The sequence below is a fragment of the Barbus barbus genome (genome assembly GCF_936440315.1).
Source record: "Barbus barbus genome assembly, chromosome: 26".
In the NCBI taxonomy this organism is placed as follows: domain Eukaryota; kingdom Metazoa; phylum Chordata; class Actinopteri; order Cypriniformes; family Cyprinidae; genus Barbus; species Barbus barbus.
In genome coordinates, this window is record NC_136754.1 from 3,357,935 (window position 1) to 3,384,514 (window position 26,580).

At 35.8% G+C, this 26,580-nt stretch overlaps 2 protein-coding genes across 2 annotated transcripts in view; one reads left to right on the top strand and one right to left on the bottom strand.

The window, feature by feature from the left end:
• Positions 1 to 1,122: 1,122 nt before the first annotated feature.
• On the bottom strand, positions 1,123 to 8,963 carry LOC306846115 (vimentin-like). The gene is made up of 9 exons (XM_079379236.1): positions 8,397 to 8,963; positions 6,724 to 6,784; positions 5,169 to 5,264; positions 3,548 to 3,709; positions 3,186 to 3,311; positions 2,364 to 2,584; positions 2,199 to 2,242; positions 2,029 to 2,114; positions 1,123 to 1,507 (listed from the first exon to the last, which is right to left on the bottom strand). Exons 1-9 carry the CDS (start codon positions 8,897 to 8,899, stop codon positions 1,466 to 1,468), a joined length of 1,341 nt encoding a protein of 446 aa, XP_079235362.1. The 5' UTR covers positions 8,900 to 8,963; the 3' UTR covers positions 1,123 to 1,465.
• A 4,442-nt stretch (positions 8,964 to 13,405) lies between these two features.
• The window catches only part of LOC306846090 (contactin-associated protein-like 2), a gene marked incomplete at both ends in the record, with an annotated part of 40,711 nt that continues 27,536 nt past the window's right edge, over positions 13,406 to 26,580 (top strand). The window contains one exon of the mRNA XM_079379201.1: positions 13,406 to 13,484. Coding sequence (XP_079235327.1) covers positions 13,406 to 13,484 — 79 coding nt within the window. The remainder of the gene's footprint in view (positions 13,485 to 26,580) is intronic.

Here is a 26,580-nt window from a genome sequence, read left to right on the forward strand (position 1 = left end):
TCTATAAAAAGTAACAGTTACGTTTTTAGAGAGTAAGGCAATATTGTAATGCATTATTCTTAAAAGTAACTTTCCCCAAAACTGGTAGCAACTGTATAATTCTCTATTTTCGTTCTCATCCTTGATGCAAAATCCAGTTTGATAGCAGGTTTCTAGCTATTACTGGTCATAAGTAGTTGACCAATATGTTACTAACCAAGCTGACCACCTTAAACTGGCGTGATCAGCTGGTAGCAAGTTTGTTGCTGGCCCACGTTGCACGAACATAATTCAAGTTTCCTTCAATTGGCCAGAGGATGCATGAGTACCTGTTGTCTGAAATAACTGATGTTGAACCTATGTGAAAACGAGTGTAAATGAGATGTGACAACTGACAAATGGGTAGATTGTAGAAAATAGCAACTTCAAATCCAGTTTGTTCATCACACAAAGCAAATGTATGGCTTTGGACGACTCAAAATGTAGTGGATGAGTTGTATGGACTACATTTATGATACTTTTTTGTTGCTTGACAGCCCTTTAATCACTATCTTCTCTCTCTGAGTTAATAAGTACCATGGACATTCTTCAAAAATTCTCCTTTTGTATTACACAGAAGAAAGACAGTCATATGCATTTGGAATGACATGGGGTAAATGATTTTCAGGTGAGCTGTTCCTTTAAAAATGCCATTGGGTGATGACACCAAACACATGAGTTCTCGGTGTGCTTCCCTGGGAGCAAACAGGAACTTGAACACTCATGTCCAGGGAGTACAAATCTCCATCACTGGAACAAACAGACAGGAACACACATCCTGTCCCACATGAACCGCTAATAGAGGACACGGATGCACCTCACTGAGAGAAGCACCTTGTTTAGGAAAGGTCCAGTAAAACTAAATAGGAAAATAGGATGCTCTTATTTTCTGGTCCACAAGATGGCATTGATGGGCTTCAAACCCAAGAACAGGAACATAGTAATAAGAGACCTTTGTGTAAAATGGAATCATTTAAATATTCTTTTTGGATTTTTGATATCGAGGCCTTTACTGTTTTACTTCTGTAAAACAAATGTAATTAGTTTTTTGCAAATTTACCACAATAATAATAAAAAAATAGCCCATGGAAGAACATTCAGACAAAGAATTAGATTCTTTATGAATATAAACTCTTCTTTGATTGTTTTTATTGTAACATTTTGCTTGAACAAAATCACGTTGGCTCAAAAATACTATTTAGAAGATAAATGCAGGTTCAGATTCAAAGATTCACAGTCCGCTAAAGGTCATGCTGTTTCTGTGCTTGTGTGTTATCGCTACATTTCCTCTACAGGCTCAAATACTTGTATCTTTTGGCAGATGTAAAGGCACTTTGAAGCAGGTTATCGTGGGTTGTTCACATTAGCTTTAGTTGATAGTTGGGATACAGAAAGGTGCTGCAGTTGGTTGCTTGCAGTGGATGATAACAGTAGGAGATTTCCTTCATCACTCCAGGTCATCGTGGTCCTGAGTGGACTCATTGATCACCTTAATGGAAGAGAAGATTGAAAGTGTTCATGAGAGACCCAAATGAAATCACAGACTTAAAATTAGATTACATTTATTTCAGGTTCACTGTAGAAACGTACTTAATATTGTAAATTGTAGGGATTCTTATTTATTTATTTATTCTTAATTATTATTTTATTTTAATTTATTTTATTTCTCTAACCCTTATTTATTTTAGTTTGGTGTTGTGACCTTTTCAAACCTTTTTACTTCTTAATAAGCATAACATAATTAGATTTTGGGAGAAATGTGCTTAATTGTCAATAAAATAATGTCACACTGCAAAAACATGATCCTCTCATATGCATTTTCTGAATAATTAAAATAAAAATAGAAAAAAAGGAAAATTAGCATTCATTCATTCATGTATTTAAATATGTATGTTGTGAGCTGGACATGTTTTTGTAAAATACACCCATTAAGTGATACACTCAGTGTTGTTTCCAACCTTTTTACTTCTTAATAATCATGTGAAAAACTATGGTGAGTCAAACACATACCTGTCCATCTCTGGTCTCAATGGTCTTAATGAAAACTTTCTTAGTAAATGTGTTTTCAATAACAGGCTTGGACTCAAGCATCGTTTCTGTCAAAATGCAAGATTATCTTCAATTACAAACACATTTTTAGATGTTTCATTACGATATGTATTGGTGACTTGATGTTTTACCTCTCAGAATGTAGGAGGAGAAGTTTGGAACAGGGGTTGAAATTCTACATCCAAGAGAATAAAGAGTAGAATTATGTTATAAAACATAATAACATGTCGCTTCAACTCAAATTAAACCATGCCCATGAAACGGCAGCATCTCAATAAATGAATCAAGCACTTCACCTGCTCTCCTCCCCCTCCAGAAGTTTCCTGTAGGTGGCGATCTCGATGTCCAGGGCCATCTTGACGTTGAGCAGATCCTGATAATCGTGCAGATGTTTTGCCATCTCGTCCTTCATGTTCCGTATGTCCTCCTCCAGCCGAGTGATATTGTCCTGGGAACTCGACGACTCCATTGCAAAGTTCTCCTCTATCTCCCTCATCTGACGCTCCAGAGACTCATTCTGCATTATTTACATAATTTAGAATACATTATCCAACTTGTTAATGATCTGTTCGTACAAATATTAAATATTAGTTCCAAGCAAAAAGTTAAATAAATAAAAAATTATTAAATTAAATATAAAAATTAAAAAAAAGTAAATAATATAATATGCCTATAAACATGTCTGGGCCACGACCACAAAACAAAACAAATTAAAATAAATAAAAAAAGTTGTCTATTAAGAATAATATTTGAAATAGATATATAGATTTGTTGCTTTGCATGTCATTATAAAATTTGTCTGAGCACAATTCATTTTTCATTCTAAGCATTGCCACAAGAGACACTATAGCCGGTATTATTGTAAATGATCTTCTTCTACTGTCATTTGTCTCTTTCAAGTCAGCTACTATCATTGTAGAGCATCTGTTTGAATAGAAAAGTTAGTTAAACTGTCAGTTTGTCATGTTTATAGCTAGCTGCCTGAATAATAACCCATCTGGTTTAATGGCACAGGACAACTCTACGGCTCCCTTGAGTGCTGAAGTTTGTTGTTACAGACACAGTCATCACATTTCTGGCCAAAGAATACGTCTAACTAGTAATTGTAAGATGCTTACGGTTCCCTTGAGCGAGTCTACCTCGCAGGTGAGCGCCTGCACCTGACGCCGGTACTCATTGGTCTCCTGCTTGGCCAATCGCAGAGCTTCATTACTCTTGTTAGCCGCTTCTGTCAGGTCAGTAAACTGGCAGTGAAGGAAGACACAAGTTAACAAAGGTAGGCAGAGGTTGTAAACAGGAATAAAAACTAAAGTAAAAGTGACTAAACATAAAAGTGATTGTAATGAAAAAGGGCCCATTATTTCATCCATTACATGAATGAACTGAAAATTATGACTTGCAGAATTGTTTTTTTGTAGCAAAACAGATAAAAAGCAACCCGAAGAGGAGAATAAATGGTGAAAAGGCTCATGTTAAATACCTTGGATTTGTACCAATCCTCCGACTCCTGGATGTTTTTGGTTGCTAGGTTCTCATACTGCAGTCGGACGTCTCTCAGAGCGCCTGTCAGATCAGGTTTGGCCAGGTCCATATCCACCTGCACCTGCTGGCCCTGGATCTGTGCCTGCAGCTCAGCCAGCTCCTGCAGACGGACCGAGAGACAGAGATTCCCATGTAGTGCTTTCTGAATAGCTTCTGTCATCCTCCTTTTCTTGTCTTGTGTGATCATATAAATAGAGCTAAATATTGACATTTTAATATATGTAATTAATATATGTAAACAGTTTTTAGCACACTAAAATCTCCAAGAAACAATAGTCATCCATCCTGTTTTTTGATTGTGATTTCATTTAAATTCCAGCTTTCTGAACCCAGCTCAGCACCCTATAAAGATCCTGGGATTTTTTGTTAGGAACATAAATTATGATAATAAATTATCATAATTATTTATAAGGAATAAATTATTAATTTATATTATTATTAATTTATTATAATATTTTACTTAGTTTTATATATGCATAATACAGGTTTATGATTGCAAATTAGACATTAAAATGTTGTTAACATTTTACACAATTTTATTTGTTTATAGTGACTGCAAATTAGACAAAGAAAATTTTGATTTTTTTTTTACATTTTAAACTTATGATAATTAAAATACTAATAATTTAAAATGTTATTGTAATAATTTTAATTAATTTATACATACTTAGTTTTATGAATACAAATTAGACAAAGATAATTGTAAATATTTTACACAATTTTACACTTGCTTCTTATAATAATTAAATTAGTGCTGTCAAATAATTAATCACGATTAATCGAATCCAAAATAAATGTTTTCATTTACATAATATATGTGTGTTTATTGTGTATATTCATTATATATATAAATACACACACATACAGCATGTATTTTGAAAATATTTACCTGTATTTACATGTATATATTTATATTCATATAATTTATATCATATATAAATATATAAACATATTTTTCTTAAATATATACATGCATGTGTGTGTATTTAAATCTACATAATAAATATACACAGTACACACAAATATATTATGTAAACAAAAACTTTTATTTTGGATGCAATTAATCATTTGACAGCACTAAATTAAATATATATATATATATATATATATATATATATATATATATATATATATATATATATATATATATATTCTAAATTATTATTACTTTTTAATGATAATTTTATTCAAATAATTTACATGATACAGTTTTGTGATTGTAAATAAAGAAACCTGTGGAAAATTGTACGTAATTTTACACAATATTTAACAAATTGTTATCATAATTAAAAAATTTTAACAGTGCAAAATAAATATCTTATCCATGTAAATATCTTAAACAGACTGATTTCCTACTCTTAATGCCAGTGATCAGACTGTCGCTGTCAGTTCAGTTTGAAACTAACACTAACTGACCATGCAGACTTATTTAATGCCCTTGAAATGGTCAATTATTGGTTGACTAATCCATCACTAGTTGAGAGTGTGACGGTGGTTATCAGCTGCATTTATCTGTCATTAAATGCCTTTTAAAGCGAAAAGGAAGCTGTGTATCTTACCTCATCGTGGAGATTTTTGAGGAAGGCAAGTTCATCCTGAAGAGACTCCACCTTCCTCTCCAGATCCACTCGAGCAAGAGCAGCATTATCCACATCCTGCAAAGCAATAACAATGCTATATGACACAGCACTGCTGTATTGAGCACACATGCACAGAAAGTACACCGTGAAGAGGTCTTTGTGTTTTTAATGAGTATCTGGGCCAGGCACAATGCCCTGCAGTCTGTGTGGCACCATTCAGATGTCTGCTGACAGGACTACCACAGCCCACATTAAAACCATGAATAAACAGGCTTTAACACTTGAACTGTTTTTATGCTTGACACATGCTCTCTCTCACACACACACACACACACACACACACGTATCCAGACATTCCTGCCCTTGGCAGCCGGTTCAGTCACAACAGTTTGCTTTGTCAGGGTCTGCTGGTCTGCTAGAAGAGCAATCAGCAGTGATGGAGATTTCCCAGCGCTAATGCCAGAAACAAAGACATTCAGCTCCGAGCCTGACATGCCCCACTGAGCCGTTCCTCAAACACTGACCCAAACCAGAACCGCTAGCAGAGAAATATAGCTGCAAGCAGATGTTAGTTGGGTCATTTTAGGAAATTTAGTCCAATGATTATTAATAGATTCATCATTATTTTTAACTTCATAAATTTCTGTTTACCATTAGAAAGTTTGGGGTCGGTAAGATTTTTAACATTTTTGAAAGAAGCCTCTTATGCTCACCAAGGCTGCATTTATTTGATCCAAAATAAATTTGATCAAAAAGTTGAATATATTGAATATATTTTAAAATGTAATTTATTGCTGTGATGCAAAGCTGAATTTTCAGCATCATTCCTCCAGTCTTCAGTGTCACATGATCCTTCAGAAATCATTCTAAAATGTTGGTTTACTGCTCAAGAAACATTTCTGATTATTATCAATTTTGAATATTTTTGTTTAAACTTTTTTACAGGATTCTTTGATGAATAGAAATGTCAAAAGAACAGCTTTCATTAATAAATTTGAAACTGAAGACTTTTGTAAAATTATAAATGTCTGTCACTTTTGATCAATTCAATGCATTCTTGGTGAATAAAAGTATTAATTTCTTTCAAAAAAAAAAAAAACTTTGAATGGTAGTGTAGGCAATCACTATTTTAAATATGCGAGTTCACATCTCTTGCATCTCTCTGTGTGCTCAGTCATCCACCCAAATGCAGAAATTACACAATGTTTCAATTCATCTCATCCTACGTTGCTCAAATTTTTACATATACATCCTGAAAACTCCACCCAAGGGTTAAGTGTTGCAACATGTATTACCATAGCTCAGAAACGGTTAACAGAAGTTGCAATACCATCTTTAAGTATTTACATCAGCAAAGGCCTCATGAAATAATCTCCTGCAAAGTTGCTGTTTTTTATGCCTGGTCCATCTACTGTAAATGAATTATTTACCCTTGCAGCAGACACTTACTGCAGATTCTTTAAACACTGTCATTTGAAAAAAATAAGTTGAGGTTATATGTTTCTCAAAAACATTAGTTATAAAGCTGTTTTACTTGTCTGTAACTCCTCATGTTGTTCTCTGCATCTTCTCGCTGAAGAAACTCATCCTGCAGTCTGGAAATGACAGACGTCAATAAAAAACTGTTAATTTTCAAATATTTTCTAATGCAAAATACATGCTGCCCGATATAATTCTTGGTCCCACTTTATATTAGGTGGCCTTAACTACTATGTACTTCCATTTAAATGAATAATTTGGTACAATGCACTTATTATGTACATACATGTTTTTACATTGTACTTATATTTTTAAAAATACCTATATGTATAGTTATATCTGTAATTAATTTATAATTACACTGTTGACCCATCCCTTACACCTTAACCCACACTTAAACCTACCCATACCACCATACCTGTTCCTATACCCATACCACACCACAATAGTAGCAAAAGGGTTTTGCAATAAATATGAACACAATAAATACATTGTATTATTAGTACATAGTAGTTAAAGCCACTTAATATAAAGTGTGACCAATTCTTTAAAATTAGTTTCACTTCGCATAATTTATTAATTATTACACTACTATAGTCCCAAGAAGTATTTAGACACTTGAAATGATTTCATAGCATTAGATCACAAATCATAAAAAATGCTATGTGCAAACAAATGATGTTGGACATCCACAAAGTTTCCAAATATGTTTTGTCTTCATTCTGCACAGGGTGCATCAAGGCTAAAGGCCCCTGAGGTAAAAAGACTATTGATTTTATATTTTCCAAACCACTAAAAAGCAAACACTGCCACAACACTTTCCTAAACACTGGTCTGTCTCTGCACTGCACAGTTATCCTGACGCATGAAGTCACTGTGTGCAGTTACAAATATTAAATGAGCTGAATTAATTGATATTTAATAACTTTTAAATGTTCATTTGTTGCAAAGTACTGGTTACTAAAAGAAGAAAAATTAGGAGTTTATTTTACTACATGAACTCTTTTTTTATATGCAAAATGTCTTTTTTTATATGCATAATACTTTTATTATTTTGAATGAGAATGTCCTTAATTTGTTACCTAAAAATAAATTGCTATCGCACAAGTATTTGCATATATTGAGAAATTTTGCAAGATCACTGAATGGGATAAAAAACGAAAAATTTAATCAAAACAGCTTATTCAATAAAAAGGGATCTCAATCTTCATATACGTTGCCCCCAAAACAATTTTTGCTTTAAATGTTTTTTTTATCTATTTATTTTCTTTATCTTTTTTAAACTTCCTTTTTTTGTGAAATGTTTTGCTGAAAGTGTTTATATTTAACATACTGCAGATAATACTTGGTTTGATATTCAACATGAATGCAATGCATTCATAATTTAACATACCCAAAAGTGTGAATGAATACTTTTTGGGGCCCACCCCAGCTAACAGAGAACATTCTTAAAACATTCTGGTAGGTTCTCTTTCTTCTTTCTTCCAGTCATGGTAATACAACATTTATTTAACGCTATCTATAATATTCTCAAAATGTTAGCAGAAAAACTTAATAAAACGTTCACTAGCACAAAAAAAAATCTTTTTTCAGAAACGTCTTAGTTGGACGTTCTTCAAACATTTTTTTTTTGGAATGTAACTACTTGTTTCAGAATGCTCAGGGAACTTTCAAAAAAGAAAAACGTGTTTAAATTCACAGAAAATTCTTAGAACACATTTTCATTACTTCTCTCTGAACCGCTCTAAATCTTCTGCCAGGTTGTCTCGCGTCACTTCCACGCGTGCTTTCTCCGTGGTGAGCTGGTCCACCTGGCTCCTCAGGTCACGCATCTCCTCCTCATACAGATCCGTGATGCGCGACGATCTCTGGCCCCGCAGCTGCTCCAGCTCCGCGCACAGGATCTTGTTCTGCTGCTCCAGAAAACGCACCTTCTCAATGTAACTGGCGAAGCGGTCGTTCAGCGACTGCATCTGCACCTTCTCATTCAGCCGGTTCGTCTTGAATTCCGCATTTAGGGCGTCCGAGAGGTTAAAGTCCAGGGTCTCAGAGGTCGATCGTGGCATCGCCGCGCTGCGTCGGACTCTGGAGCTCTTTGACGCGTGAATGACCGGAGCCGAGGAGACGCCGAAAGACACCCGAGAGCGCAAGGAGCTGGAGGTCTGACGGCTGGAGAACGAGCTGCTCTGGCCCACATCTCCAAAGCGCTTTCTGTAGGAGGAGGCAGACATCGTGAACTTCAGAAGTTGTAAAACAGCGCAGCGTTTCTCTCTTCAGGAACTGTCACAAACGGGGAGCGACAGTCCGAGAGGAAGCATCATTTATAGTCAGCTCATTATGCAAATCACATAACCGTGCTGGCGGATTTGAGTGACACTAGCAGAACCCTATGAGACTGAGACGAGTTTCTAGAGTAATTTTAATGCTCTCCGCCTACTGAGGAAATAAATTAATGGAATTAAAGGAGAAACGAAATGACAGAGATGTCCTTTTTAATATAGCCTATATGGCATTTTGAAATTTGATCATTATTCACAACTCATTATCTTGGAAAATAGGTTTTATCATGCCTGAACTATCCAAGTTGTCGTCGAAGATCTCTGAGCTACACATTATTTATTTGTTTCTGCACTGCATGTGATAGCTTCGAAAGCTGCTTTCACAAATAAAATACCCAAACTGTAAATATGCTGTGTCAGTATATTCTGTGATCATCACTCACTGAACGTTTCTAATAATTACGCTGAGCTGATCTTGATCAAATGGCACCAGAAATCTGTTTCACAATCCGGCTAAGTTTCACAGGTCGATTCACACATAATCACATCCACAGGCCTTTCATATTTTGGTGAGTCTTGACATTTTTGTTTCAGCTATTTCAAGAACTATTTTAACCGGTAAAGTGAGTCTGCAGTAGAAAACAAGAAAGACCACAGCAGTTGTTTACAGCCACTTCATCCTAAACTAATTATCCAGTTAAGAAAAAAAACAGCCCCTTGAGCCACACAAACATCATTAGAAATCCTCCTTGAGCTGTTTTTGGAAGTTGAAACACCTTCATTTGGAGAGTTAATTCAATATTGCTGGTCAAGGAACATGTTCATCAGTTAACATGGTCTTTTCTCAGGCCTTGCCATTAAACTTCTACATTAAATTACATAGTTTTTGAACACTAGATAACAGTAGTTACTACAGCTGATTACTGTAGTTAGATATTCAGACTAAAAGACAGATGCTTGTCGGCAAGTGTTGTTGTTTTTTATGAGGCCTTGGTTCTTATATCCTCCAGCCTGCTTGGCTGAAAAGCCCTTTTGTTTTACCTCAAGTGATTTTGAGCCACTGATCATCATGTCCTATTTCTGTAGAAACTCAGGCATGTCCTTAACCAGCAAGGAAAAGGTTTAGTTTTCCCTGTTACTGCTAGCATCCATACAATGTATTATTAGTTTATAGTAGGCATATTATTGTCTTCTAATTCTAATTCTGTGGGCGTTTCATGAGTTTCATGAGCTCAGAAAGGTGTTAGTTACAGTAAAACATTCTTACAGTGTTCTCATAAGGTTTCGTGTAGAGAATGAGTTTGGCTCACTTTACTCTCAACAGCACCGCTAGGAATAGTAAGGCTGAGAGGTCTTTGTTCAGGTCGCCATGGCGACTCAGGAGGGTGATGGAAGGGTTCCAGGAATGCAGAGGGCTAAAGAGGGGTTGACTAGTCTAAAAAGAGCAGGAGATTTGTGTCTGCATGTATGTGTGCATGTTTACTGTAAAAAGGCACCTTAAACTTACAATGCCAGAAATCACTCCTTTCTGTCTGCTTCAATTCTTCAGGTTTTTGCTCACATTTGCACCTTTTGTGAAGCCGCCCATGGTCCTTTTGTTTAGCACTGTGTTTGTCTAAATCTGTTGCCAAGCAGAGTGTGGATATTTTAAAGCTGAGGCTAGAGTTGAATAAAAGGTCTAAAAATTATAAGATGAGAGAACAGAATTACAGTCCAACAAAATGTGATTATTTTAAATACTTTTAATTTTATTTAATTATATTAATTTGATTATATATATATATATATATATATATATATCAATATCTGCTGACAGATGACGTGGATAAAACATCAAATATATAGAAAGTTTGGCATGTAATGTATAAACATTATTCCAGATACTGTTATAGTTTTTATTAATATTTTTAATTGTATTTTTATATTTTACATCTTCAATTTAATTTTAGTTTAGCAATTGAAAGTTTTGGTAATTTTCTTGTGTATTTTTATATTTTTTTCTGTTTTTTAAGTTTATATAGATTTATTAATATTCATTTAATTTTAATTATTTAAGTGCATCAAGTGAAACTAAATTAAAATGAGAAATGTTGTACTGGCAACTAGTCAAATATTTAGCCAAATAAAGTTTACATTTTATTTTTGGTTTATTTCAAGGTATATTTATTTTTATTTCAATTATTATTTATTTATTTGGTTATTTAGAGTCTTTTATTTAAAGTTAGTTTTAGTTCAATATAATAACTCCTGCCATTTCAACTCGCTTATTTTTAGATAGTCGTTTTCCCTGATTTACATGACAATTGAATATCTGTCAGTGACATCTGTGTATTTTGCTTTCAAAATGCCAGGTGCAGATGGTTTTCTGTAATCATACATCTAACCTGAACTTCTCAAAGCTAAACACAAAGATGATAAACTCCTTCATTTACAATGTTCAATGCTCTCTGCTCTGTTTTGACTCTATAATGGGTCTGCAATAGTGACTATATATATGTATATATATATATATATATATATATATATATATATATATATATATATACATACATATAGTTAATCTTTCACCGGAGATTGCAAAATTTATGGGAACTGCAGGACATAGAAAGTCAGGTGCATTGCATTATGGGATACAATGATGCATTCAGTGTGATCTTCTGCATACTTCTGCATGTCTTTAAGCAGAGCAAACCTACTGTATAGTGCATGCATATATGCTGGCTTGAAATGAGAGAGTATGCATGAATCCTTTCTGTTTGAATATTAAAATGCACAAGGCAAGAAATGTCATATGCTAAACCAAAAAAAGACAAAAAAGCCAATACAGATGATCATTATTTCTTTATACTGAACAGAGTTTGTGCTGTTTTTATAAAAGTCTTGCAGATAAGCTGTCAGTACGGTGGCCGAGAGAGCTCAATGCGCTGCAAATAGAAAAAACACCTGCAAATTAAGAAAACAACTTCCTCAATTTTACACCGCACACGCTGCAAATGCTCACAACACAACCAAACAAAGAAACGCACTGCAAATCATATTTTTTTGGTTGTATTGTAAGCATTTGCAGTGTGTTTCTTTATTTGTTTGTGTTGTGAGCATTTGGACCACCTGCTGTCAAACTGATGAAGATGTTTTCTTGATTTGCTGGAACTTTTTCTATTTGCATGTGTTTTCTGAAGTTGCAGCGGGTTGAGCTCTCTCGGCCACCGTATTTGTCTGACATAATCTGATTAACCCCAGACTGTTCTGGGGTCAGCATATTGTCAGAAATCGCTTCCTTTAAAATGCTTTCTGCAGAGAGTCACAGCGTGAGCAGCTGAGCCTGTGCACACCGGCTGGAAGTGTCTTCAGCTGTGGTCGTGAAATGCTGAAATACACTGCAGGGCTGAATGGGGTTATCAAGGCAAAAGAGAGTTAAAATTCACCGGCTTTATGAGCTCCAGGAGAGACAGACATTGCGCATGCACAAATACACACCCATATGCCAAACACGGATCACCTATAGCTTCCTGTTTTGAATTTCACTTCAGATGTGGTCTAACATCTTAGACGTGCATGCCTTCACTGTATATTACATTAGCTTGAATTGTTTTCCATGCATTTACAGCTCAAATGACAGAGTGGAAAACTTTTTAGCTTGATTCCAGAAGGCTTTTATGCTTGTTGTTGTGTTATGATCATATTTTATTGAATCTGTGCAGCCTCACAGTTCTGTTTAATAACAAAATGTATATATATTTTTTTTAATAAAAAATAAACTAAAAATTAAAAATAAAAAAAAATGGCTGTGATCTTTATGCACATTAGAGAGAATTATGTGGAAAAAGAATTTTACTAGTTGGTGTTTTGTCGCCCCTTAGTGGTTACTCATATTTTCTTGATTGAGGCATGTAGTGTGTCATATGTCACTAGACACATGTGACCATTTTTTTCCATTCACAGCGTGAACACTCTTCAAAACCTCTTCTTTTGTGTTTTGTTTAAGAATAAAACATTCAAGTTTGTAAACATATGACAGCAAGTACCTTAAATGCTGACAGGATTTTCACTTTTGCTTGTACTAGCCCTTTAAGAACCGTCCACCCCTCTTTTCATATATTTTTCAGCGGCTCCTGGCGTCTCGTTGTGCTGCTGGACTGTACCACTTTCATCCGCAGAGGGGGAAACGCGAGACCTCATTAACTTCAGCACCTGGACAGCGACCGTCCGGAAACCCTTCTCTGGTTAAACAATGCGAGCATTCAGTGGAACGATATTCCTCCAAGACACGCTTTGACAAACAATGCGAATTCCGAGAGCTTTTCTTGCTGGCTAATATAGAAAGGTGGCTGTATTGCGCACCTATATCTCGCAGAAACAGCGCCAGTCCTGAGGCTTCCCTTCCTTGCAGGGAGGGTGCGAGTGAAGGAAGGACAAAACGCCGCGGTTCTCTTTGTTTACATCGGAATAAAAGTGAGAATGCGACGGGTTGTCGGAACGGAGCTGCCGCTGATATTGTGCATATGGAGTGTTTATGTGAAGCTCAGCGCAGGAGCCCGTGAGTACATGAATGTGTGTTATATGTATGTATGTATGTGTGTGTGTTCAATGATCTTATTATGCGTCAGCACGTGACTCCATGCATTCAACATCAACACTTTATTCCGCATATTAGGTTACACTTTAAAATTGCTGGTTGAAATGGAATAAAACAGTGTGATTTAAGTAGAAATTCATGCAACAAAAAAAAAAAAAAGAGCTCAGAAGTTGATTTATGCATGCCATATGGTCGTATGAGATTTCATGCTTTAATGCTCTTCTGAATGCATGGGAGCATCACGGGAATCTCAGGGGTTTGCTGTTCAGTTGTCTGTCTATGTGGGTGTTTCATAAGCTTTGTTTATGATTATGAAATACTATGCTCAGTTGGTGTAGTAGGTGCTTGTTGTGGCTCTCAAAAAGTTAGAGCATGTCTATCTTTTCAAAGGCATCATGATTATATGACTATAAAAATGCAAAGTTGTGACCTTAAGGAATTATTTCTAAATAATTTAACTATTTAAATTACTTTCTTGGTGTAAACTTGGTGTTTAAGTTGATTTGTGGCTATTAAATAATATTGTTGATGAATTAATGATTAGTGATGCACGTTAATTTAGGTTACCTGGTAGTTTTTACACCGTGCTAGTGGTGTACTCTTTCTTTCTTTCTTTCTTTTCACACATTTTGAGTCAAAGTCTTGCTTGAGTCAAGTATTGATGCTGTAGTCAGTTTTCCTCTGGCTAATATAGTAGTATTTGAGTTTTATTTAAATCAGTATAGAACTGTAAATGTAAGTGTGTGTGTGTGTGTGTGTATTTATGGGGGTATTTTTACTGCTTTTTTACTGATTTAAATTTAAAACATTGTATTACATTGTATTTTTTTTTCAACTAAAGAATTTGTAAATTACAGTAATGAAAATCTAGCAGAGCATTTTAAAATAATGACAAAAAATATCAAAAATAAAATATCTGAATTGATTATATAATTGAGAATTTGGGCTAAATTATGCTTAATTGTCATAAAAAAAATAATGTCACAATGCAAAACTACTTTAATGCTTTTAAAATAGGGTTAATTTTCTTTATACAAAATATTATTTTTTCCTTTTAATTTTGGCAGAGAAGTGTGACCTGGGCTTGTTCTTGTAAGATTATGCCTGTAGGTATAAAGCCTTTATTTACTCCCCCGTCTGATAATCAACATGCTCCATGAATCTGAATCACAGTTCCACCCGGGACACGTGAACAACACAAAGCCCTCCGGCAGGACCTCCTCCCCATCCAGGCTTTGAGAGCTCAATCAAATCCCAATTTATGAACAATCCTCCATAAACCCATGAACAGATGTGGAGGGAGCATTTGCGATGACCTGTCAGCACATTAATTCAAGATGGGGCTGTGGATTGTAGCTTCATAATTGATCTTACACCACAAAAGGTAATTAAACATGTTGACTTAGAGCAGATGCCGGCTCAAATAAGCAGAATTCAGCCATCAGTAAAACCGCTTTGAGTGTCTTAATACTCACTTTATTGAGTTTCAGTGGGATAGTCATTCCAGGGAAATTGTTTGTGCTGCACTGGAAAAACCTTTGTCTTGTTTTTCAGTCTAGATATCTAATTATGACCTTAAATTCCATGAGAAAAAAATATTTAGAGTTGTTTTTAAAACTTTTTGTATGTAGATAAATAATCTTAAAAAAAAACTATTTCTATATGTGTAATATTTTCACTTAAAAAAATAATGTAATTGCTCAGATTGAACTCTTATAAGCTTTTTGTCATCTTAGTGATGTTTCTCAAGTAAACGTATACTATTTTATATGGAATCCCATTTTCATTGGGAAATAAAAAAGGTATTCTGACCTTTTCAGCCTGAATTTTGAGATTACTTCTTGCGATTTGCTTTTTTTATTGGTTTGTTTGTATTGCCACTTAATAAAAAAGTAATTGCAACTTTTTATCTACAATTTTGACCTTTTTCTCATAATTGCAAGTTCATATCTCACAATGTGGACTTTTCTTCTCAGAATTGCCAGATTATATCTAGACTTCTCACAATTTTGAGTTTATATCTTGCAATTTTTATGAGTCAAACTCATAGGTATAATATATAGAATTGTGAGAACACAAGTCAGAATTGTGAGATAAAAAGTCAGAATAACCTTTTTTATTTATTTTGTTATTCTGTTGCTTCTGTGAAACAAAACTAAATTGTAGGTTGTATGTAACACACTCAACCAAGTTTGTTTTAAGCTCATTCACAAGCTACTGCGGCATTCCAGCACACCCACAGATTTCCTACAGACTGACTAATGCATCCTGCCCACAAAAATGGTAAGAGGTTTCCAAAATCATAAGCTTTTTATCTGTCCTCTGAGACGGAATGTTGAGTTTGCAAGGTAACAGGCAGCAACAGAGCCCTTCGGAAGAACAGCTACTGTAGTTTCTCTGCAAGACTACTGCAGAGTTAACCATGAAATATTAAAGCTATTTTCTCTCGAAGGGAGGACGATCTGCATTCTTCCATTGGTTCATGCGTGTTTAGTTACTGAAAACTTATGCTGTGTGGCTTTAAAAACCAGCAGGAATTTTGCAATTTTACTATCTGCTAATAAACTTTTAGCATTATATCGCCCTTTTTTTTAGATGACGACCAGAGAGAATCAGGTAGTTATAATGTATATTGTTCCAAACCTGTATGGTGTTATTTTTGTTCTGTGAAACATAACAAAAAAGCACAGTGGAGAAGGTTGGATATAATAGGTTCCTTATATATATTAATCGAACATCATGACATCAAACCTGCTCCATATGTGATTTGAGAGCCTCAGCGGTGATGACTTCCATATCAATAGCATTCATATCCATGACAAACATCTCTCTTATGTTAAAATTTCCATGTGTTCACCTCTCATAACTCTGGTGACTTCTCATTCAGCGCTGAAGTGCAAATGGAAAACCTCCCTACGCTTTCTTATTTCATCTAAGAATGGCTATAGGAGCTAATGCTTGAATAGATATGTCACTATTCATTAAATCATGCAGCATTTGTCTTCTAAAGTTTATCTCCTCGATGTGTGTCATCGATCAGTTCCTCCAGGTAATTTCATAATTCAATTGTATTCTGTTACTGCAGGTATCAGCAAGCAGACGAAATCATTGAAATAAGATATTGTTATTAAGTAATTAGATAACGGTACAGATCATGCCTTTATCTCTAATTACTAATGTGTCTGGAGGTGTTTGCCAGCAGGTACTGTTTGTTCAGGAGTGGTCAAATCTACATGTGTGAAGGCATTACTTCGCAATATTGTGTTTCTCAGATAGTTTGACAGATAATTAGATTGATGAATGGGAATCTCACTAATGCATTCATCAATAGGAAAAGGACACCTTTCATTAAGGTCTACCACTATTGTTGCTAGGGTGTTCTTGGTGGTTGCTAGGTGCACATATTAAGGCATCATTCATATAGAGCAAATGGTGCATTATCAGATATATTATGAACATGCAAGGTAACACAAGCAACACATTATAAGTACTAATTATACAAATAAATGCTCTGCAGGAATGTTTTGTAGACTGACTGAATGATTTAAACACTACTGTCTGAAATACCGCATCTTGGAGCACTTGATATGAAGGCCACAGGGGCAGAAACAGAAGCATTAACACAAAAGCAGAAGCTCTTTGACAGACGTACACATCATCTCAGGTCATTTACAGATGAGAACACTGTTTTGTCTGAGCCACTTGCCTCTAAATATTTCTGGTTTCTCCTTGAGCCTGCAGTTTAAATGAAGCTGCTGTACTTCGGAAGTTTAAAGCTTTTTATCTGCTGTTTTTTTTATTTTTTAGATCTATTTATCTGTCTGTCTGTCTGTCTGTTCATCTTGACCAGTTTGGGGGTAATACATTACAAGTAACACGAGTTATGTAATCAGATTACTTTTTCAAGTAACTAGTAAAGTAATGCATTACTTTTTAATTTACAAGACATCTGAGTTACTTTTTCAAATACTGCAAGTAACGCCGGTTACTTTATTTTCCCATTTATTGACTGACAGCTCTCCTGTCTCCATGTTGAGAGAAATCGGGAGTACTGTGTGAACATTGTTACTGTAGTTCTAAACTAAATGTGACCCTGGACCATAAGTAGCACGGTAGAGCAATAACCAACAATTCATTGTATGGGTCAAAATTATCGATTTTTCTTGCACAAAACAGATTCAGTGTTCCTCAAAATGAATAAAACAGTGAAATGCAACCCTGCAATAATTAAATATATAAAATCACACAAATATCTATTATTTTTAGTACCAATTTATTAACCAATATCTTTTCTGCTGACCGTCATTGATCCAATTCAACCATATATTACAGTTTTTCTCAGTCGCTTTGGTACATTTATCGAATCATCCTTGACATTTGCAAAACAGTAAGTGCATTTCTCAAAACAACTCGTGCAAATAGCAAAACACCATGGATTACCTGCAAAAGCCAGTCTCTTGCTCAAAATACTTCAAAAATAAGTATCTGTGTCAATGAACATGTCAGTGCCATCAGAATGACAAGTCCTTGTGTCATTGTGTACAGATAAGACAGTCAAATTGCTTAGTCATGTTGTCAATATAACAGTGTACTCTGGAGGGATGTTCTGATGTAAACTATGGCTACAGTTTGGATGACAGTTACTGTACTGAAATGCAGAAGGCTGCACTTCTTATGTATGCCATATTTCCTTTCAAAAGTACAAATTTACACATTACTGTATGTGGGATATTGATTGAAAGAGACTGTTTCAAAATGTTTGAATTATTGAGGATATGGTCAATCTCCCAATTTTTAGCTGCACCGTTCAGCCATTGTAAGGCCATGATTGACAACATTATTTCATCTGATATGCACCTCTGTCCTTGGCCTCTTCTTCCTCTTCCTCTGTTTTGCCTCTGTACACTTCCATGCATCCTTACTCCTCTTCTTCCTCTGTTTTGCCTCTGTACACTTCCATGCATCCTTACTCCTCTTCTTCCTCTGTTTTGTCTCTGTACACTTCCATGCATCCTTACTCCTCTTCTTCCTCTGTTTTGCCTCTGTACACTTCCATGCATCCTTACTCCTCTTCTTCCTCTGTTTTGCCTCTGTACACTTCCATGCATCCTTACTCCTCTTCTTCCTCTCGGCTGTTGTCCGTGATCGTTTTCTGGATGTTCATCCATCGTCAGAATTTGTCAATTTTGTGTTGTCCTCTGTCTATATATGCTTTCCAATTGAAGGGTCTTGAGATGCACCTTTGAGCTATTTCAGAGAATTGGTTTATAATTGGTTGATCTATATTCTCTTCATTAGTGAGAGTCAAGATTCACTTGCACAATTCATGGCAAATTTACAAAAAGTCTAATAGAGATGTGTAGAAAATATGCTTGACAGTTTATGACAACTAGATCAACCATTTTGCATTTAATGACTTATACGATGAACTAATGACTAGATGTTTTGAGGGGTAAGACAATAGCACAGAGATCTATATAATAGATTTTGAGCAATTGATAATGTAGGAAACAGCAGAGAATTGTGGATGGATGTACCAAAGCATTTGCAACTTGTTCAAAGAAATGAGAAACTGCTTTTTTGATGTGCACAAGTGACACGATGTGAAGATTGAACAGGTAGTTTAGAGAATTTCAATTCTGATCTGAGAAATGTACCAAAGCGACTGAGAAAAACTGTAATAAGAAAAAATGACTTTAGATAAACATAACATTTATGTTTCTTTTTTTTATTCCTGAATAGTGTTGAACTTTCTTCCTCTTTGTCCTATTCTCTATGCAATCCAGAATGGTTTGAGCTGTGCCTTCTACTGTATGTTAATTTACATTTCCTTCTACCTGAGGCTTATTCATTTCACTTTTAGTGTGAAAGGGCTTTTTGCAGAAAATATAACTTTTTTGATGTTAAAAACGAACAAGCAAGCCCAGCCCAAATTAGAAAAACTAATTTAATGCAACACTTTCCATAAAAAGTAACATAATTAGTTACTTTTTTAGGGAGCAATGCAATATTGTAATGCATTACTTTTAAAAGTAACTTTCCCCAAAACTGGTCTTGATTTGTTCCTGTTACTTACTGTTGGCTGCACAGAAGTTCAGACCGCACACATTTTCCAGTGATTTAGTGTTGTCTGTACAGTATGTTGATTGAGCTCGTTCTGTGTTGTAGGCTGCTGTATTATTGTGGTATCATCGATTTCAGATTCACCCGCTCCTAAAGCATGTCATTCAGACGGCCCCTTCCAGTCTAAGTGGGTGGTTCTTGGCCAGATTTATGCCGATAGTCAAAAGTCTAGCTTTGTGAAACTCGCTCTTTGGGCATTGACTGCACATTGCTGGCTCAGTGAGAGAGATGTTCGTCTGGCAGACTAATGGACTGTTCCTGCACTACAGGTTGAGGGGAATCCATAAAAATGCTGATTAGGAACCCAAATATTTGACAACTGAAATATCTGTCCCAATACAGGCTGTCAGTGAGACAAATATACCTTTTGTTTTTTCTTTTCTTATTCACTCTCTCTTTATCAGTATTTCTATAATGTACCTTAAGAACGCTGCATAAGTAATGGCTCTGCTCCATAACCTAGTGAGTTGCCTTGACTGTCTGTATTGAAATCTGTGCTAAACTGGAATAGGAAAGTGATTCTGTGGGATCAGTTTCAATCTCTCATGTTCGCTTCACTGTTATTGAGTACCGCAACTCATAATAGCACTGAGAAATGCAAATACTACTGTTCAAAGTTGTACGCTTTTAAAAGAATTCAGGCTGCATTTATGTGATCAAAAATACAGTAAAAACAGTAATATTGTGAAATGTTATTACAATAAAAACATTTTTTTTAAATATATTTTCAAATGTAGTTTATTTCTGATGCAAAGCTGAATTTTCAACTTTAAATTCATTTATTTTACTTAATTCATTACTTAAATTCATTTTATTTAAATGTTATATTAATTTATGTTCATTTTACTTAATAATATTTACATAATATTAATTAAATTGATACATTTAATGCATCCTTGCAAAAAAATCTTTTTTACACACACACACACACACACACATATATATATATATATATATATATATATATATAAAGGGAATTAATTTTGTGATAATCAACATTACAATAATGCCTTAAAATGCTGCCTGGGTAGGCAGCTCACTAGGTTTCGAAACAGGTTCACTAACCCTACAAAAAGTCAATTTTTATGGCTGTGAACAGCATGGGCTGATTTTATTACCCAGCATTCTTAGCTTTATCACGTCTTCCCAAAACACACACACATATAAAAAAACATGTAGGAGTCTTCACACTGCTCGAACTGAAGACGAGCGAGTAGAACAGCAACCCGAGAATATCATTCTCTTTTTTTGGAGGACACAAGGGTTATTTTTGACACAAGCTCGACTCAGCAGACTCCGAGTCAATTTAAAGCTGTTCTTTTAGAACTGTGTGTAATGAGGTGAGAGGCAGAATAAGGACAGATCTCAGAGCAGTGAACAGACTGCTGGCTAATGTTTTCCTCTGGTGGAGTAGTGATTGAGTAGGAAAGCAAAGATAGTGTTTGAGACATTATTTCTGCAATTCTGTTTGGTGTTTCTAGTGATACAGAAATTAAAATTCCTGTGGATAACAAAAGAGTCAATAGTTGACATACAGTAAAAGTATTAGGGATGCACGATATTGGAATTCTGCCGATATTTTTCAACTCATTTTGGCCGATATCGATGCCGATACCGATATATTTCCTTTTGTTCGGAAACAACACCAAGTCTCTCCTGTGCAGAAATTATAAGCAAAATATTATTAATTTTGGTTAGTTTTTAACAAGAACTTATTTATTAGAATTAAATAAAAAATAATAAAGGTTTTTTAACAGTACATTGAAGCTTTGAAAATAAATATAAATCAACTATATCAATCACTGCATTTTTTCCCCCAGAAAGATGCAGTGTTAACCCTAATATTTTATTTTAAGATTTATCGGCATAATTTTGCATGTCAGGCCAATGCCGATATTTACATTTAAAGTCATTATCGGCCGATTTTGATATCAGTCCGATAATATCGTGCATCCCTAAAAAGTATATAAAATGAACAAGGAGCACTTCAGATCAGGTTCGGGCTTTGGAAGAATATGATGAAGAATGTTGACTTCAAAATGAAATATTCACTTTTAATGGTAGGCTTTGGTAAGTTCTAGTGCTGGGCAACAATTAATCGCGATTAATCACACCCAAAATAAAAGTTTTTGTGTACATAATATGTACACAAAACATATTGTGTACATATTATGACATACATTTATGTCTGCTAAATGACAAAAGTAAAGTACATCATATATGTGTGTGTTGTGTATATTTATTATATATTTTTATATATTTTAAATATATATATTTTGTTTATATATTAAATATATTTATATATTGTATAAATTATATGAATATAAATATATACATGTAAATACTTTCAAAATATAGACTGTATGTGTGTGGCTTTATATATACATAATAAATATACACAGTACACACACATATATTATATAAAAAAAACTTTTATTTTGGATGTGATTAATTGCGATTAATTGCTGCCCAGCACTAGTCAGTTCCACGTTATTTTAATGCAACTCAGTTCAACAGGTGAATTTAAACGTAACAAAACAGAGAGAAAATTTGAGACGAGGCAGTCTGTTGTTTATTTATCAGACGTCACCTGTTCACACCATCAGCTTAATGTTAGTCGATCCTCTAACAGTCTTAATAAGAGATGAGGACCTGAAAGAGCTTGACCATAACAGTATTGATTATAAAGCTTTTTTTTGTTCCTCAGCACTTGGACTTCAGTGTAATGACATGTTTTTGCACATTATACCATTTCAGTGAAAGCATTCAGTCGGTGTTCTGCACAAAAAGCCTTAGATAAATGAAAAGGACGCATGCAAGACAGTGTTGATGAACAAAAGGCATGTTGTTTGTAATTGGAGTCAGAGAGAAGTAAAGTGAACTCCGCTGAATCATGAATGTAAAACACTGCTGCTCTGTAAATTCAAAGCTAAATTAAGTTCTTCACTATTTAACAACTCAAATGCTCAAACTAGGCACCATATATATATATATATATATATATATATATATATATGACCCTGGACCACAAAACCAGTCATAAGTGTCAATTTATTTGAATAAATGAATAAATAAGCTTTCCATTGATGTATGGTTTGTTAGGATATGACAATATTTGGCCAAAATACAACTATTTGAAAATCTGGAATCTGAAGGTGCAAAAAACTCAAAATACTGAGAAAATTGCCTTTAAAGTGGTCCAAATGAAGTTCTTAGCAATGCATATTACTGATCAAAAAGTAAGTTACAGTAGAACAAAACACAGTCCAAGAGCGCACATCCAATAGGCAAAAAGCTGATTGTCTGATTGTCACGAACCTGGTTCGTGGCCTTCCCTACGACTGCCACAAGAGGTTGCCTCTCCATCATACTGACTCTCACACCACACATCGCACTGGACTGCATTTCCCATCATCCATTGCACTGATGACACACACACAGCTGATTGCACTGATTGCACATACACAGCTGAATGCACTATCACACAACTGTCACCAATCACACGCTCACCTAAGGCCCTGTCCACACGAAGACGCGTTTCGCTGTATACGCATACATTTTTTTACCGTATAGGCATTTCGTCCACACGAATCCGGCGTTTTCGAAGAGTGAAACCGATCATTTTTGAAACCGGGTCCCAGGGTGGATAAATTTGAAAACGCCGTTTTCACGTTTTCGTGTGGACGGCGAATCCGTATATTTTATGAAACGATGACGTCATCAGCCCACGTCTCGCCCCTAATCAGACACCGCTACGTCACATAACAGCGACAACAACAACAACGTCAGACTACGTGCCTGTGTTCGTGCTGCAGAACCTACTGAGCTCATTAGCTTTATTAAAGCAAAATCTTCTGCTTTGTGTGTTAGTTTATATTCAGCGCGCAAGGTTTACGCACATGGTCCAAGTCTTCTTCTCTGTTTTTTTGTGTATCTCTGTGGCAGAATTACAGCGCCACATATTGGTCTGGCATGTGTACTACATCGTTTTCAGTCGGTTTCAGTGATTCCGTGTGTACGCAGATATTTCCTGAGACGACTCCGTGTTTACGGAATTTGAGGCAAAAAAAAGATCGGATAGGGAGAAATCTGGCTTCGTGTGGGCGCAGCCTAAGAGCTATTACACACTAGTTGCTGAGTATTGTCTAGCGTTTAGCACTCTCCTAGTGTTAGCTACTTACCAAGCCTTTCCGTGTTTGTTTATCACTCTCCAAGTGTTAGTTGCTTAACGGAGCCATTCCTAGTTTCCGTTTCTTATTTTAGTTTAAGTCTAGTCTTTTCGTGTTGCCTTGTTGTTTGGTTCCTGATCTTCTGCCTTGTATCTTGGATTAACCCTTTGCCTTCTATTTGGACTCTGTTTGCCCCTGCCTGGACCATTGCTCGTGTACCTGGATTACCCCTCTTGTCAACCCCTCTGGATGTTGTTCGCCGATCGAAGACCACGCCCGTTTACTTGAGTACTCATCTGTCTTGCCCTCTATATACAGTGGTATGAAAAAGTGTTGGCCCCCTTCCTGATTTTTAATTTTTTTGCATGTTTGTCACACTTTAATGTTTCAGATCATCAAACAAATTTAAATATTAATCAAAGATAACACAAGTAAACACAACATGCAGTTTTTGAATGAAGTTTTTTTATTATGAAGGGAAAACAAAATCCAAACCCACATGGCCCTGTGTGAAAAAGTGCTTGCCCCCTAAACCTAATAAGTGGTTGGGCCACCCTTAGCAGCAACAACTGCAATCAAGCGTTTGCGACAACTTGCAATGAGTCTGTTACAGCGCTGTGGAGGAATTTTGGCCCACTCATCTTGGCAGAATTGTTGTAATTCAGCCACATTGGAGGGTTTTCGAGCATGAACCGCCTTTTTAAGGTCATACCACAGCATCTCAATAGGATTCAGGTCAGGACTTTCACTAGGCCACTCCAAAGTCTTCATTTTGTTTTTCTTCAGCCATTCAGAGGTGGATTTGCTGGCGTGTGTTGGATCATTGTCCTGCTGCAGAACCCAATTTCGCTTCAGCTTGAGGTCATGAACAGATGGCCGGACATTGTCCTTCAGGATTTTTTGGTAGACAGCTGAATTCATGGTTCCATTTATCACAGCAAGTCTTCCAGGTCCTGAAGCAGCAAAACAGCCCCAGACCATCACACTACCACCACCATATTTTACTGTTGGTATGATGTTCTTTTTCTGAAATGCTGTGTTACTTTTATGCCAGATGTAATGGGACACACACCTTCCAAAAAGTTCAACTTTTGTCTCGTCAGTCCACAGAGTATTTTCCCAAAAGTCTTGGGGATCATCAAGATGTTTTCTGGCAAAACTGAGACAAGCCTTTGTTCTTTTTGCTCAGCAGCGGTTTTCGTCTTGGAACTCTGCCATGCAGGCCATATTTGCCCAGTCTCTTTCTTATGGTGGAGTCATGAACACTGACCTTAACTGAGGCAAGTGAGGCCTGCAGTTCTTTAGATGTTGTTGTGGGGTCTTTTGTGACCTCTTGGATGAGTCGTCGCTGTGCTCTTGGGGTAATTTTGGTCGGCCGGCCACTCCTGGGAAGGTTCACCACTGTTCCATGTTTTCTCCATTTGTGGATAATGGCTCTCACTGTGGTTCGCTGGAGTCCCAAAGCTTTAGAAATGGCTTTATAACTTTTTCCAGACTGATAGATCTCAATTACTTTCTTTCTCATTTGTTCCTGAATTTCTTTGGATCTCAACATGATGTGTAGCTTTTGAGGATCTTTTGGTCTACTTCACTTTGTCAGGCAGGTCCTATTTAAGTGATTTCCTGATTGCAAACAGGTGTAGCAGTAATCAGGCCTGGGTGTGGCTAGAGAAACTGAACTCAGGTGTGATAAACCACAGTTATGTTTTAACGGGGGGGGGGGGGGGGGGGGGGGGGACTTTTTCACACAGGGCCATGTGGGTTTGGATTTTGTTGTCCCTTTATAAAAATAAAACCTTCATTTAAAAACTGCATGTTGTGTTTACTTGTGTTATCTTTGATTAATATTTAAATTTGTTTGCTGATCTGAAACATTAAAGTGTGACAAACATGCAAAAAAATAAAAAATCAGGAAGGGGGCCAACACTTTTTCACACCACTGTACCTGTTTGCCATTTGTTCGACCCTGCCTGTGTTTTTGACCATGTCTATTAATAAAAGCTTGCACATGGATCCACACACCTCACATCTCGTTCGCCCTGTTACACTGATGAAGAGCGTGTAAGTTTGAAACGTCACCTGTGGTGAGAACATGAATAAATATTTTTCTGTTTCTGGAGCTATGGTGTGCCGACTTTGATTTTCTAGTTCATATATTTACAGTAAGAAATTTACAAAATATCTTCATGGAACACGATCTTTACTTAATTGATTTTTGGCATATATAATTTTGCCAATACAATAATTTTGACCATACAGTGTATTTTTGGCTGTTGCTACAAATATACCCCAGCAACTTAAGACTGGTTTTGTGGTCCAGGGTCTCACACGCGCGCACATTTTGTTGCTTTGTGTAGTGTTTTCAATTTCATTAAAAAGAGAAGTCACTTGATGCTGGAAACTTGCCGTGCCACACTTGATCTAGCTCCATGATACTAACAATTTTTCGATGAAGAATTGATACCGTATTTCCAATTTTAGCTGTTTTTTGTTAGGACTATCCTAAACGAAGCAACCAGGTGGTTTTCCTGTCTCATATTACCTCTGTTTCTCATCTATGTGCTGTAGAGCTCATATCAGTGATCTGAGTCGTATTAAACAGCACCTGAGGCTGGCGAGAGAGATCAATGCTGAATCCATGAGAATCTGAGGCTCTCCGGGTAAATGAAAGGTTAATCTCAGGGGAAGATCACAATCAATATATGAGCACTCTGGTTTTCGATCAAAGGATATCCTCCGAGCAATCACCCTCTCGCTCTAATTAT

What these genes read in the sequence shown, in the direction of transcription:
- LOC306846115 (XM_079379236.1), bottom strand. Translation starts at nt 8,899, where the DNA reads ATGTCTGCCTCCTCCTACAGAAAGCGCTTTGGAGATGTGGGCCAGAGC. An exon ending in CTGGAGGGGGAGGAGAGCAG is followed by an intron (nt 2,243 to 2,363) that starts GTGAAGTGCTTG and finishes TCTTGGATGTAG; the next exon opens with AATTTCAACCCCTGTTCCAA. An exon ending in TTGAGACCAGAGATGGACAG is followed by an intron (nt 1,508 to 2,028) that starts GTATGTGTTTGA and finishes TCTTCCATTAAG; the next exon opens with GTGATCAATGAGTCCACTCA.